The sequence below is a fragment of the Lactuca serriola genome, chromosome 9 (assembly GCF_051521515.1).
Source record: "Lactuca serriola cultivar US96UC23 chromosome 9, Lser_US96UC23_V15, whole genome shotgun sequence".
NCBI lineage: Eukaryota > Viridiplantae > Streptophyta > Magnoliopsida > Asterales > Asteraceae > Lactuca > Lactuca serriola.
Genome location: NC_136416.1, coordinates 9850759 through 9864362, shown reverse-complemented (window position 1 = coordinate 9864362; position 13604 = coordinate 9850759). Strand labels below are relative to the sequence as shown.

The 13604-nt window shown below is 36.2% G+C and overlaps 2 protein-coding genes across 6 annotated transcripts; both read right to left on the bottom strand.

Moving 5' to 3' along the window:
- Positions 1-2052: 2052 nt before the first annotated feature.
- CARB (carbamoyl phosphate synthetase B) lies at positions 2053-6244 on the bottom strand. The gene is made up of 4 exons (XM_079020812.1): positions 4743-6244; positions 3970-4662; positions 2356-3871; positions 2053-2267 (listed from the first exon to the last, which is right to left on the bottom strand). Exons 1-4 carry the CDS (start codon positions 6069-6071, stop codon positions 2233-2235), a joined length of 3573 nt encoding a protein of 1190 aa, XP_078876938.1. The 5' UTR covers positions 6072-6244; the 3' UTR covers positions 2053-2232.
- Positions 6245-7484: 1240 nt separating this feature from the next.
- Positions 7485-11636, bottom strand: LOC145072223 (peptidyl-prolyl cis-trans isomerase CYP63-like). 5 transcript variants are annotated; one of them, XM_079018609.1, is made up of 14 exons: positions 11491-11636; positions 10891-10986; positions 10742-10796; positions 10561-10649; positions 10460-10484; positions 10316-10354; positions 10100-10217; positions 9855-10015; positions 9454-9781; positions 9222-9328; positions 8568-8757; positions 8223-8489; positions 8071-8151; positions 7485-8002 (listed from the first exon to the last, which is right to left on the bottom strand). In XM_079018609.1, exons 2-14 carry the CDS (start codon positions 10966-10968, stop codon positions 7732-7734), a joined length of 1809 nt encoding a protein of 602 aa, XP_078874735.1. In that variant the 5' UTR covers positions 10969-10986; positions 11491-11636; the 3' UTR covers positions 7485-7731. The 5 variants fall into 5 exon arrangements, with proteins under 5 accessions (XP_078874735.1, XP_078874737.1, XP_078874738.1 ...); XM_079018611.1 differs by having other exon boundaries at positions 7485-7996; XM_079018612.1 differs by having other exon boundaries at positions 8568-8739.
- Between the last annotated feature and the right edge of the window lie 1968 nt (positions 11637-13604).

The window sequence follows — 13604 nt, the reverse complement described above, 5'->3', positions numbered from 1 at the left end:
AGTAATAGGTTGGGCTCCAGTACAGTGTCTAGTAACACTTATTTCGTGCCGTCATGTGTTGGATTCTTTTAGTTATGAGATTGAGAAAAAAATTTAAGGATTGGGTTGGGTTCTTTTAGTTGAAGATTGAATAAATTTATAGCATTGTTGGTTTTTAGACAATGACACTCAATAAACTTAATACGTTTGAACAATTTGTACAACATTTGAAAATTGGTTATAGGAAAAAAAATAACATCTGAATGTGAAAACACACTTGTATTCTATATATTTGACGCTTGCTAGTAGTGAGATGTGGTAAATGAGCATTGTGACAAACAAAATCTTCTATAGTGTCACATAATTGTTTTTGGGAACAAAATATCCAATGACCAACATGTTTTTCCCTAAAATATGCGACAAAAAGTTAGGTATAAAAATAGGATAAATCTAGTTTATTTGAAAAATATCATGGCATAAAGTATGAGGTTTATGTCATTTTTGGTCACTTAATTTTTGGTTTTGTGCTCATTTGGTCATTTAACTATTTTTTAAGTTTTAAAAGGTAATCAAACTTTTGACTTTGTGTTCATTTAGTCACTTAACTTTTGGTTTGGTCACATTTAGTCACCGAATTTTTTAGATTTGTGCTCATTTAGTCACCTAACTTTTAAAATTGTGCTCATTTAGTCACTAAACTTTAAAAAAAAAGTTTAGTGACTAAATGTGATGAAAACAAAAGTTAAGTAACTAAATGAGCATAAAGTCAAAAGTTTGATAACCTTTTAAAACTTAAAAAGAGTTAAGTGACCAAAAATGACCTAAACCCTAAAAAAAAATGATAAATATTGGAACGATAGTCTTAGGGTAATGCATATAACTACCATATTGGATCTGAGGTTTAAGATGAAGATCCTAAAGTATGTCTTTCCTCTTATCTATGGAGTAGAGGATGAATTTCAAAATGTGCGTTATATTTGTGAAGATATACATCAACAATATGAGTCAAGAGTTGTGAGCAAGCAAGTAATGGTGATATTAGTAGCATGTTCACTTCTCGTCAAAATGCAACTCCTGGAGGTGACATGAAGTCATTACATGCTTTCTTTTCATGGAATTCTTCTACTAGCGTCGTTTGTGGAAAAAAATGAATTAAAAAGGTACTTAGAGGAAAACACTTTACTGGAAAATCATGAGTTTGATGTGTTAGATTGGTTGAACTTAAATGGGATTAAATTTCATATATTGTGTGTGATTACAAGAGACATATTATTCGTTCTTATCTACATTATTGCTTCATAGTCTTGTATTTCTACAAGTGCTTGAATCATGAGTCCACATATGAGAAACTTCTTTTGGAAACAGTTGAAGCTATTATATGCATTCAAATTTGATTATGGATGGGAAAAAGATGTATGTATGACTTTACTTGTTATTTGTTTTATTCATTTTAACATATTTTGTATATCACCATTATCTACTTTTCTTCCTTAGGTTGTGTTATTGATGATGATGATGTACATGATAATAAAGAAAGAGAGAAATAGAGTAATAAAATATAATATGTGTTTAAATTTTGTATCGACTAAACTAGTATAGACATGTATTTTATTATTATTATTTATGAATTACACTCAAAATGTTGAAGAGTTGAATTACTATCCTAAATGTTGAAGAGAAATTAAATATTTTCCTACCTTTTATTCCTATAAATTCTCCTACCCATTTAAATAATGACATGTCATATTACTATCCTAAATATTTTTATATTTCATTAAATGAACATTAAATATTATACATGTCAGGATGATATAGTAACAAAAGTCTATGATTTTCCGTTTTAGGCTTTTAAAATTAAGCATGTTTTAGCCCAAAAGGGCATTTTTAAGCCCACAAAACGGGGTGACGAAAGAATTTGGGGGACTGGGAAACGGGAAAGGCTACTTCTGGCCCGTGGACATCCCTAAATTATGCAAATACTTTTCGCAATTAACATTTCCTTCTAAAGCCTGCATCAACTAGACACATAACATAACTATCTTTGTGCAGTGTACATGTTAAGAGTGTGTCACATTAACATAAAAACACCACCTTTATTACGTCTCGTTTATTAAAACAAGCAACACAAAAAAGGTGAAAAATTAACAGATCCCGATCATAAATAACATCATCATCATCAAACAAACATAAGATAAAACCAACGAAAACACAAAAATAAATATCTAAAAGAACAAAATCAGTGGCAGCAAAGACCTACAACTCCCTCGAGATTGCTGCAGCACTCTTACCTGAAACATATACATATAACAAAATGAAATGATATCACATGACACAGAATTAGATGAATCAATCAATAATATACTAATTTATATTTACCAATAGGTTGTTCCTCCTGTTTTGCAAAATAATCCTGAAGAGCCACCATTTTAAACTTCTTGGTTTTCATGCTTTTGATAGCCTCACAAGTAGCCAAAGCCCCAGAAACGGTTGTTATGATGGGAATCTTGTAAGCCAAAGCCATCCTCCTCAATTGACGCCCATCAATCTGATCAAGATCATCATTGGAACTGGTGATCACCATCAACTGAATCTGTCCATTAGCAACCATATCACCTGCATGTGGACGCCCTTCATGCAACTTCAACACTCTCTCAACTGGAATCCCATCCATCTCAAGAACATGAGCAGTTCCTGAAGTTGAAACAATCGTGAACCCAATCCCCAAAAAAGCCTTAGCAATCTTCCCCAAATGAGGCTTCGTCATATCATTCAAACTCAAAAACACAGCCCCTGAAACCGGTAGCTTCTGTCCCGCAGCTATCTGAGATTTAGCAAAAGCAATTGAAAAATCCGTATCAATCCCCATCACTTCACCCGTACTACGCATCTCAGGCCCTAAAAACACATCACACCCTTGAAACTTCTCAAATGGAAGAACAGCTTCTTTCACTGATACATGTTTTGGTATAACCTCTTTTGTGAAACCCAAATCAGGAAGTGAAATCCCCGACATTACAAGTGAAGCGTATTTAGCTAATGGCCTCCCGATCGCTTTTGACACGAAAGGGACTGTTCGGGAAGCCCGCGGATTCGCTTCGAGCAAGAAAACATCTCCGGAATTCGTGATTGCGTATTGACAGTTCATAAGCCCGCAAACGTTCAACCGTTTAGCTAATTTTGTAGTCCAATTTCTGATTGTTTCCAGACTCGCAGCGGAAACGGTTTTGGTCGGAATCATACAAGCGGAATCACCGGAATGGACTCCGGCTTGCTCGATATGTTCCATGATTCCGCCGATCACGACATTCCCGTGTAGATCCGCGAGGGAATCAATATCGATCTCGATCGCGTCTGATAAGTACCGGTCCACCAAAACGGGTCGATCCGGATCCACTTCAACCGCGGTTTCGAGGTACTTGATTAGCTTTTCGTCACTGTAAACAATCTCCATTGCTCGACCTCCTAACACATATGAAGGTCTGACAACAACCGGATACCCGATTTCCGATGCGATTGCGAGAGCATCGGCTTCACTTTTCGCGATTCCGCCTTTCGGTTGTTCGATTTTTAGTTCGTTTAGAATCAGATTGAACCGCTCTCGATCCTCAGCTGCATCGATGGAATCGGGTGATGTCCCCCAGATTTGAACGAACCCGGAATTGGAAGAAGATGGAAGCTTGTGTTCATCGAGGTAGTTTTGAATGGGAAGTGCGAGCTTCAATGGAGTTTGACCTCCGAATTGGACTATGATTCCATCGGGACGTTCCATGTCGATTACATTAAGAACATCTTCAACTGTGAGTGGCTCAAAGTAAAGTCGATCACTCGTATCATAATCGGTTGATACAGTCTCGGGATTTGAATTCATCATGATCGTTTCATAGCCTGCCTCCTACAATTACAAAGAAAGATTAAATAAAAAAAATTTAAAATTTAAAATTATACTATAAAGTAGTGAATAGTGATGAATGGATGTTTCGAGTTACGAACCTGAAGGGCAAATGAAGCATGACAGCAGCAATAATCAAATTCAATCCCTTGACCAATTCGATTGGGTCCACCACCCAAGATTAAAACTTTTTTTCTTTTAGTTGGAGATGATTCGCATTCATAATCATAAGATGAATACATGTAAGGAGTGTCTGCCTCGAATTCTGCAGCACACGTGTCAACACGTTTGTAAGCAGGAGCAACTCCCAAAGACAAACGTGTCACACGAACTTCTTTCTCTGTTGATTTTGTAGCAAATGATATCTGTTTGTCACTAAACCCTCTTTTTTTGATTTCATAAAACTCGTCTTTATCAAGCTGCGATAAAGTTTTTGACATGATGTATTGCTCGACATCCACCAATTCTTTAAGTTGTGTGAGGAACCATTTGTCGATGAAGCTTAATTCATGAATGGCGTCCACTTTCATGCCCCGTTTCATTGCAGCATATACAGCATGGATTCGATCAGGATTTGGAACACGAAGACTGTATTTCAGTTTGTCCCAATCCCAATCCAGCTCTTTGATTGGTGCACAACCCCAACCCGAATACCCAGTTTCAAGTGATCTCACTGCCTTCTGGAAAGATTCTTGAAATGTTCTTCCTACAGCCATTGATTCACCTACGGATTTCATCTGTGTTGTCAACACCGGTTGAGATCCTGGGAATTTCTCAAATGCAAACCTGGGAATCTGTATAATCCAATGAATTTTACTGTTAGAAAATTATTATGTGTTATATATATAAACAAAGGAAAGAAGATAATACTCGCCTTTGTGACAACATAATCGATTGAAGGCTCAAAACTAGCAGGTGTCTTCATTGTGATATCATTTGGAATCTGGTCTAAAGAATAACCAACAGATAACTTAGCAGCCATCTTTGCAATAGGAAAACCAGTAGCTTTTGATGCTAAAGCAGAAGATCTTGAAACTCGAGGGTTCATTTCAATAACCATAACCTCGCCATCTTCAGGATTCACAGCAAACTGTACGTTAGAGCCACCACATTCAACTCCAATTTCCCTTATAATTGCGATGGAGTAATCACGAAGGCGTTGGTACTCCTTATCTGTCAGAGTCTGTGCAGGGGCAACTGTGATTGAATCCCCAGTATGAACACCCATTGGATCGATGTTTTCAATAGAACATATAATAACAACGTTATCTGCCAAATCCCTCATAACCTCAAGCTCGTATTCTTTCCATCCTAACAACGATTTCTCAACTAGAACTTGTGATGTGACACTGGCTGCAAGTCCTGACTTACAAATCGTCTCGAATTCTTGTTTATTGTAAGCAATTCCACCACCAGAACCACCTAAAGTAAAAGCCGGTCTAATAATCAAAGGGAACTCACCAATTGTGTTGGCGATTTGCAGACACTCTTGAAGGGTAGTACCAATTCCAGATGGGGGAGTTTTGAGGCCGATGTTCTTCATGGCTTCCTTAAACAATTCCCTATCTTCAGCCTTCTTGATAGCTTCAAGTTTAGCTCCGATTAACTCCACATTGTACTTATCAAGCACACCGCTTTCAGCCAACGCCACCGCCAGATTAAGCGCGGTTTGGCCACCCATGGTGGGCAAAATCGCGTCTGGTCGTTCTTTTGCAATCACCTGCTCGACTAACTCCGGTGTCATCGGCTCAATGTATGTCCTGTCAGCCATATCCGGGTCGGTCATGATAGTAGCCGGGTTTGAATTGATAAGAACAACTTCATAACCATTCTCTCTTAAAGCTTTACAAGCTTGAGTACCAGAATAATCAAATTCACATGCTTGGCCGATAACAATAGGCCCAGCACCAAGAATCATAATCTTTTTGATATCAGTTCGCTTACCGACATTTGGTTTTTGAGTTTCAGTTGGTTGGGTGCTCTTAGTAGAGCTGCAGACAATGGAACAAGCGTTTTGTGTGCGGGTTGAAGGTGCTGATAAGTTGTGGGTGATTTTGGACTTCTTTAGTGAGAATAAGGAGAAAGGGAAAGACTTTGGTTTGGAGGAGATGAAAGCGGAGGTGGAGGTGGTGGCAGTGGCGGCGGCGGCGGTATTAGTGGATGAAATGAGCATATTTTCGCAGGGGTTGAAGCAAACCGTCATATCGGTAACGACGGAAGACGAGAGCGGCGCAAGGGACAAAGAAGATAGGTTTTAGCCCAAATGTGTCACGCCTCCACTACCTTACGGCGTTTTCTCCGTTACCCACAATTTGCTATTGTGCTCGTCCCTTTCGCATATATTAACTAGGGTTTGTCGCAAAAAAGATCGTGATATTGGGGAATATGATTACCTATTTTAAAGCATCGTATTTAAGTCTATTATGTGCTTGTAATAGATTTATGTCATTCGAAAATATATTTTCGACAAAAAGTATTAGCATAGATATTTCAAACGAAAAAGTAAATTCCCAAATAAACTTTTTGGCAAAAATTATTATTTTCAGAATAAACAATTCTGACAAAAAAATGTTGTAGAAATTTTAGGAAATAATATTATATACTTCAGGTAAAATTTGTATATTCGGGAGTTCTTTTTCAAAATTTTGAGTTGATTGTAGAATTTCATAATTGTTATGTTTGTTTAATCTGTTGTTCAAATGTGAACATGTCCAATCCAAGACTCAAAGCCTCAAATGATACTGGTTGAGAAGTTCTCTGACTTTAGAATCCGGTGAAGTACCATTTTGAAAGCCCAATGATGGTGGTTTTTGTCAAAGTCTCGGTGTAAATAAGTGTTGGGCATTAGCTGAGGGGTGGGTAGTGTGGGCGGGAATGAATATGTGTGTTTTGGAAAAAAAAAATGGATTAAGAAAATTATGGAAACACATGTAAAAAACTAGCATACTGTGAAAAAACATGTAAAAAAAACCAACATACTGTGTAAAAATTTTGTAGGAAAATTTTTGGCCTAAATTCCTCGCTTTCAAAAATCCACATAAAAGGTCATACTTTTTTGTCCCCTTCCAATTCTTAAATATATTATTCTAAACTAACATAAGTGAAAAAACATGTAAAAAGACGAAATAAAAAAAAAAATAAAGTTGTCAAAAACAAAAAATGTAAGAAACCTTGGCCAAAAAAATTACAATGCCATTGAATAGTCAATATATATATATATATATATATATATATATATATATATATATATATATATATATATATATACACTCAATGACCTTGGATAGTAAACGAAAAGGAGACATGTAAACCTATAATCATTGGTAATTGACTAAAAAAACAAATTATGTGATCTTTTAAATCTTAAACAAAAATAGTGACTAAATGAACACAAATACAATAGTTTAATGCCCAAATTCAACTCTAACCTTTACTTTAATTCTTTTTTTATTTAAAGAATTGCATTATCATCTCCTCTTTGGTAACGTAGTACACAAAAATCTCAATTTTATACAAAGGACAAATAAAACAAAAATCATGAACTTTACTAATCAATCTAAATTCTAAAGTGTGGTGATTACAAAATCATCGATCCAGATTGAATGAGACAAGAACATAACTTACCAAGTTACCATGCATATCCATACAAGTAATGGTTCAACTTCAACAAATACAATTTCCGAAATCAAGAATCAGTTTGTAACGGAATGACTTGTACAGAAATCAAGAATAAATTAGCATATTCACCTAATTTTGAAGTTCAGGTTCCAGCAAAATCCATCACAATAAAAAACAAAAACAGAAACCAATTCAGCAATCAAAGGTAGTTGTAGACAACATAACATTGTGAAAGCATATGCGTTTTATGGGCTAATATCACCATAGGAAACAAGACCCCTTTGACCACCAGCACCAGGTGGGATTGACCTTGACCTTGACCTTGACCTTGACCTGCTTGAAACCACAGACACCATTTTCTTAGGCTGATGCTTACCTGGAGATGGAGAAGCCGCCCTTTTGGCTTTGTGTGAGGGTGAGGGTGATGCCACCCGAGGTCCAAGCCGCGACTTTAATTTTTCGCTTATATCTGCTCGCCTTTCAACTGGACTTTGGCTACGACTCCTTCTCCTATACCTACGAAAGGCCAAATTAGTAAATTCCATTTTAAAATATCAAAGAAATACTTTTAAGAGAGAGAGAACCTGGGAGGGCTCCTGCCTCTCGGTGGACTTCTGTTTCTTCGTGGTGGGGACCGCTCAGAATATCTTCGATAATTTGGATATCTGATACAAATCATGTATGTTATATACATGGTTATTATATTTGGTAAATAATTCAAATGTTGATTTATTACCTATCATGATGAGGCTGAGGGTAGCCAAACTGATGAGACCTGCGGGGTGAGCGGTCAGGGCTGGGGGTGCGGTATCTTCGTGCAAAGGAATATTCCTTGGTGAAACCTCGTCCTTTTCTAACTCTTTTTGGAGTCCCATTTCCATTTGGTGATCTGCTTCTTTCAGTGTTGTCAGAAGGTCGAGACCCTTTTTCATTTTGTGACGGACTTTTTGAAACCCTCTTTGAGATTGGGCTTCCACTTCTCCTTACAGGACTTCCCCCACTCCTAAACACACAAACAAAAATTATTACACACACACACAACACAATATCAATGTATGTCAGTGTGTGTGTGTCTTCAAACCTGGATCTGCTCGAGTCATCTGAATCTTGACTTTGCTTGCCAGATGGCTTATTAGATAGAGTTTCCTTCTCCTTCACAATCCCATTTTTAAGAAGCTCTTGCTCTTCCAAGGTTTTCTTTGAATTTTGATCCTTAATTTCCACCTTTGATTCAGGTTCCTTTCGTGACAGATCTGGTGAACTTTTCATCACTACATAGTATTACATAACAAGATTTCTAAGCATCTATCTCACTAACAGTTGACTAGGGAAAACTGAAATGTGCTTTCTACTTTATTTTTTTACCCATAGCAGCAACCTACTTACGTACATCTGTTTACCAATAATAGCGCAATGTATTTGATTATTAATTTTTACTTATAAGTTATACCTACCATAATAGCAATTTACTTTACTTTTTACCCAAAATGGCAATGTTGCATTTTCTACATATACATATATGACCATTTTACATTATCCACTACTATCTGTAAAGAAAATTTAAGTTGGTTGCTACCATGAGTGACATATTGCTATTATTGGTAAATAAATGTAAGGACGTTGCTATATTGTTATTATGGGTAAAAATACAGTACAATGCCTATATTGGTAGAAAGAGTAAATTATGTTGCTATTTCCTGCAATATGCCCTTAAAAAGAAGGGAAAAAAAGATACCAGAAGTACTTGAAGGTCTATTTTTGGCCTTTGCAACACGTCGATTTGCTTTTCCATCATCAGAACTGCTACTTCCACTTTCTGCTTCACTTGAACTCCCAGAGCTCCTAAAGTAAGTCCACTTTTACAGGTTAGAAATATAATATTAAATGAAAAGAGATTTAAGTAATATATATATATATATATATATATATATATATATATATATATATCAAAAGGCAAATATTTGGACCTTCTCCTTGATCTTTTGCCGGGCAAGCGTCTCTTTTCTTTCCGTTTGTTCTTACGCTGTTTGACTTCTTTTTTTGTTGACCTCTTCTTCCTTCTTTTACCACCAGCAGATGAACTTGAAGAGTCGGAATCAGCTTCCGATTCCGACTCCGAATAGGAATCGGAATCACTCTCCGAAGAATAAGATTCGGAATCTGAATCAGATGGTGAGTACTTCCTTCGTTTCCTCAATTTCTCCCTGATAGATGATCCCCGGCGTTTTTTTACTCGCCCATCCGAACTGTCATCAGAAGAAGAGATATCTTTCTTCACAGTTTTTTTCTTTTTACCTATAAAGAAAATGTAACATTGCATATAATCAAATAAATGTTATTCATGGTTAATAAATAACAATAGCAATACCTTTTACGGGTTCCACCACATTGTTCTTCTTATCTTCAATAACTTCACCACAATCCACAATTTTTACCACACCAAAAGGTTTTCCATCACTTGTTCCCAACAGCTCAATCTTCTTAATTGTCTCCATTCCCTTTGTTACCTTACCAAAAACAACATGTTTCCTGCCATATAACCAGTGAACAAAGCTAGGGTTAATAAAAAGATTATAAAATCAGATAACTTGTAACAACAAGGCAATGAATTACCCATCAAGATGGGGTTGGCGCTTGAAGAGTATAAAGAACTGAGATCCATTTGTATTTGGGCCACCATTTGCCATAGAGAGTATTCCAGCTCCACTATGATCCAGCTTAAAGTTCTCATCTACACAAAGAGTAGAATTAGAAAGAGCATTAAATGATAAGTCATAAATCTTGCATATAAAGAATGAAAGGAAACATGTTTTGAATTATAATTTATACCTGCAAACTTTCCTCCATAGATGCTTTCCCCACCAGTGCCTGCAAACCATCAAAACGTCACCCCTTACAACTCTGGGCATGCAGATGGAAGTTAAAAAGAGCTTCTCCACTCTGTCAAGAACATGATTTAAATAAAATGCATACCATTTTGTTTTGAGAAATCGCCTCCCTACACACATTGAAAAAAAAGTTATTTCACATGCAAAAGTTATGCTGCTATTATAAGATATAACCAATTAACATACTTGAGCCATGAAGCCTTTAATAATGCGATGGAATATAATTCCCTTGTAGTGCAATGGTTTTCCAGTAACGCTTCCAATGCCCTTCTCCCCTACATAGTTAACTCACAATGTAATAACAATGCATATGTATGTATGTATTTCAGATGCCTAAGGTTCATTAAGCCCTTGAGTTTACACGTACCTGTGCATAGTGCTCGAAAATTCTCAGCTGTTCTAGGGACAATATCGGCAAAAAGCTGCAAATTTCAAGTCGTTACTTTCCATTAGTATCTTAACCCCATAATGAAGAGATATAAAGTTACATGACTACATATAGAGTTACATAAATACCTCGATGACAATTCTTTCTGCAGGACTTCCTTCTATTGATAAGTCCAAGAACACACTAGGGTTTTTCTTCTTACTCATCTCTTCTCAAAGCAGATCCTAAAACGAACAAGTACCATAGCATATCGCTTCAGATTAAGTAAATGAGAGAAGGTCTAAACTCGCTCTCCTCGAATTTACAAAAAGGTATAATATAATCGTATACTCTAGTGACGTATCATTTAAAAAAAAAAACATGGGAAAATGATTACAGCTACATAAATGCACATGTTTACACGAAGAAACTTTCAATTTACTATGCTATTAGAAATGCTTTTAACTAATGGATAAAACCCTAAACCCTAGCAGCCCCAGATCAACAAATAAGCAGTCTCACTAATTTTTCAAAAATATTTTGTTTACTAAAACTCACATTAAGATGTAAATTTCAGGAACAAACTACAGATATGAAATAGAACACGAAAATGCGATCGGTTAATTAGAACTTTGAGGTGACATCCGTAAATAGTGCATGCGTCGATTTGAGATTGAACGCAATAGCAAGAGTCTGAGAGTAAAGAGAGGATCGAAAATCTGATGAACTTTAAGAGAGACAGAACCCACCGGCGGACGGCGGTGGCGAGCAGGAGAGATTCTTGGTGATTTTTCCTCTTGTTTTCGCCTATGGTCACTGCTCCACCCGAAAACTAGCAATCGGTGACTTGGGTGTGGTTGGGATTAAAATATAAAATGACTTATAGCAAAATAGGGTTAAAAACTTTTGGCTGCTATTAAATTGCTTTTAGGGTGTTTGGAATTTTATTTAAAACGATTTGTTGATTTATTTGTTTTTTTGTTTTTTACAACGGAATAATTTATTGCTTTTTTAAAAAAATTAATAAGTAAAACAAAAACAAATATTTTGCAATATAAGAATGATTTTTAAAATAATTTTTTATTAACCTTTTAAAAATGAGATTTCAATAAGTTAATACAAATACTTTTTAAAAAAACAATTTATTGACTTGCTGTGTTTTTCCACCTAAAAAGTTAATTCATATATTTTTTCAAAAATTATTTTTCTCATCATCATAAATCAATAAGTCATTTTACCTAAAAGTTATATTTAGGGGGTGTTTGGCTTAGCTTTTCACAGCCAAAAGTCCTTTTTAAAAAAAAAAAAAAAACAAAAGATGTTTGGCAAACTAATTTTAAAAGTCACTTTTGAAGTTTTTTACACAACGAAAATGAACTTTTTGGAAAAGTCAGGAAATCCTGACTTTTTATAACTTTTCCAAGAAGGACTTTTGGAGTTTGAAAAGCTAAGCCAAACACCCCCTTAATATCAAAATGGTATCCCAAACACCCTCCTTAATCTTAACTTCGTAAAAATGGTTCATAGTTCTTTATAATTGAGGTTATAGTTCACGACTATATAAGTTAGTTTATAAGATAGTTTTTCTCTTGGATTTATAGTTATTTAGTTTTTGATAAAAACTAAAAGAACTAAAAAAACTAGCTATTTTCAACCTTCACATGGCTTTGAATTTCAAAAAGTTCATTGCATACACATGTTTAATGGAACTTAGCTCGGGGGTTCTCGTTTCACCTGCTTATGTAACAACTGTATGAAACAAAGAAACCTCGACTGATTCCTCATATGACCTAAAAAATTTTATCGTATGTCTTTTTCTTCTATCATTGCGTTGCCTTGTGGCCTGTTTGACCACCCCGTGTCATCCTCAAAACTTCTCATGACATTTGGAATCCTGGTATGTTCAATATTGCCCCTTTGTGTATTGATAATTGCATTTTGGTCCTTATGTTGTATGTGGGGCGTACCACATGGTACGCTTGGCGTACATGCTACGAAGCGAGTACGTAGGGCATACCACATGGTACGCTTAGCATACTTATGTAAGGGTTAGACGGGGTTTCGGACACGTTGGTGGGGCGTACGTATTGTAACGTCCAAAGAATAATGACATAAAATTTTTGTTTTTAGATTAATAAATCGTTAATACATATCATTTTTCATAAAACCAAGGTAATCAAGATTTAACAAAACATCATCGAATCAGAGTAAATCATAGAATGCAGAAACACGTGGTGTGTGCTCTGCAATCACCCGAGCTCTTCTATTTGAAAACCAAAGTACCTGAAACATAAACTGAAGATCGTAAGCATAAAGCTTAGTAAGTTCCCCCACCATACCATATACAAAACAATCATACATTCATACTGCCAAGCATATCTAGGTGTTGGCCTACCCCCTTCGGTTTATTTCAACCGGATATTGTCGAGCATATCTGGGTGCTCGACGTGTCCCTTCGGTCTATTTCAATCGGATATTGTCGAGCATATATGGGTGCTCGACCTGCCCCTTCGGTCTATTCCAACCGGATAATGTCGAGCATATTTGGGTGCTCGACCTGCTCCTTCGGTCTATTCCAACCGAATACCAGGTTTATTTCACCCCTACCACTACCACATAATATCACACATGATTCACAGAATCATCGAACAACACATGCATAACCGATAATTGTCAGAGTACAATTTCCCAGGAGGATACCGTGATGCGGAAAACAAGGCATGTGTGTGATGTACCGCTACCGCGCCAGCTCCTTCCCCTTCGACGAAGAGGTACCTGAAACCGAAACTGAAAATTGTAAGCACAAAGCTTAGTGAGATCCCCCAATATACCACACACCATACAATTTCATAACATACATACT

Coding starts and splice junctions, on each gene's coding strand:
- CARB (XM_079020812.1), bottom strand. CDS start 6,071: ATGACGGTTTGCTTCAACCCCTGCGAAAATATGCTCATTTCATCCACT. Junction 3,872..3,969: donor ATGCTTCATTTGCCCTTCAG/GTTCGTAACTCG, acceptor TTGTAATTGTAG/GAGGCAGGCTATGAAACGAT. Junction 2,268..2,355: donor ACAGGAGGAACAACCTATTG/GTAAATATAAAT, acceptor TATATGTTTCAG/GTAAGAGTGCTGCAGCAATC.
- LOC145072223 (XM_079018609.1), bottom strand. CDS start 10,968: ATGAGTAAGAAGAAAAACCCTAGTGTGTTCTTGGACTTATCAATAGAA. Junction 10,797..10,890: donor CAGAAAGAATTGTCATCGAG/GTATTTATGTAA, acceptor TGAAATTTGCAG/CTTTTTGCCGATATTGTCCC. Junction 8,003..8,070: donor AGAGGCAGGAGCCCTCCCAG/GTTCTCTCTCTC, acceptor GGCCTTTCGTAG/GTATAGGAGAAGGAGTCGTA.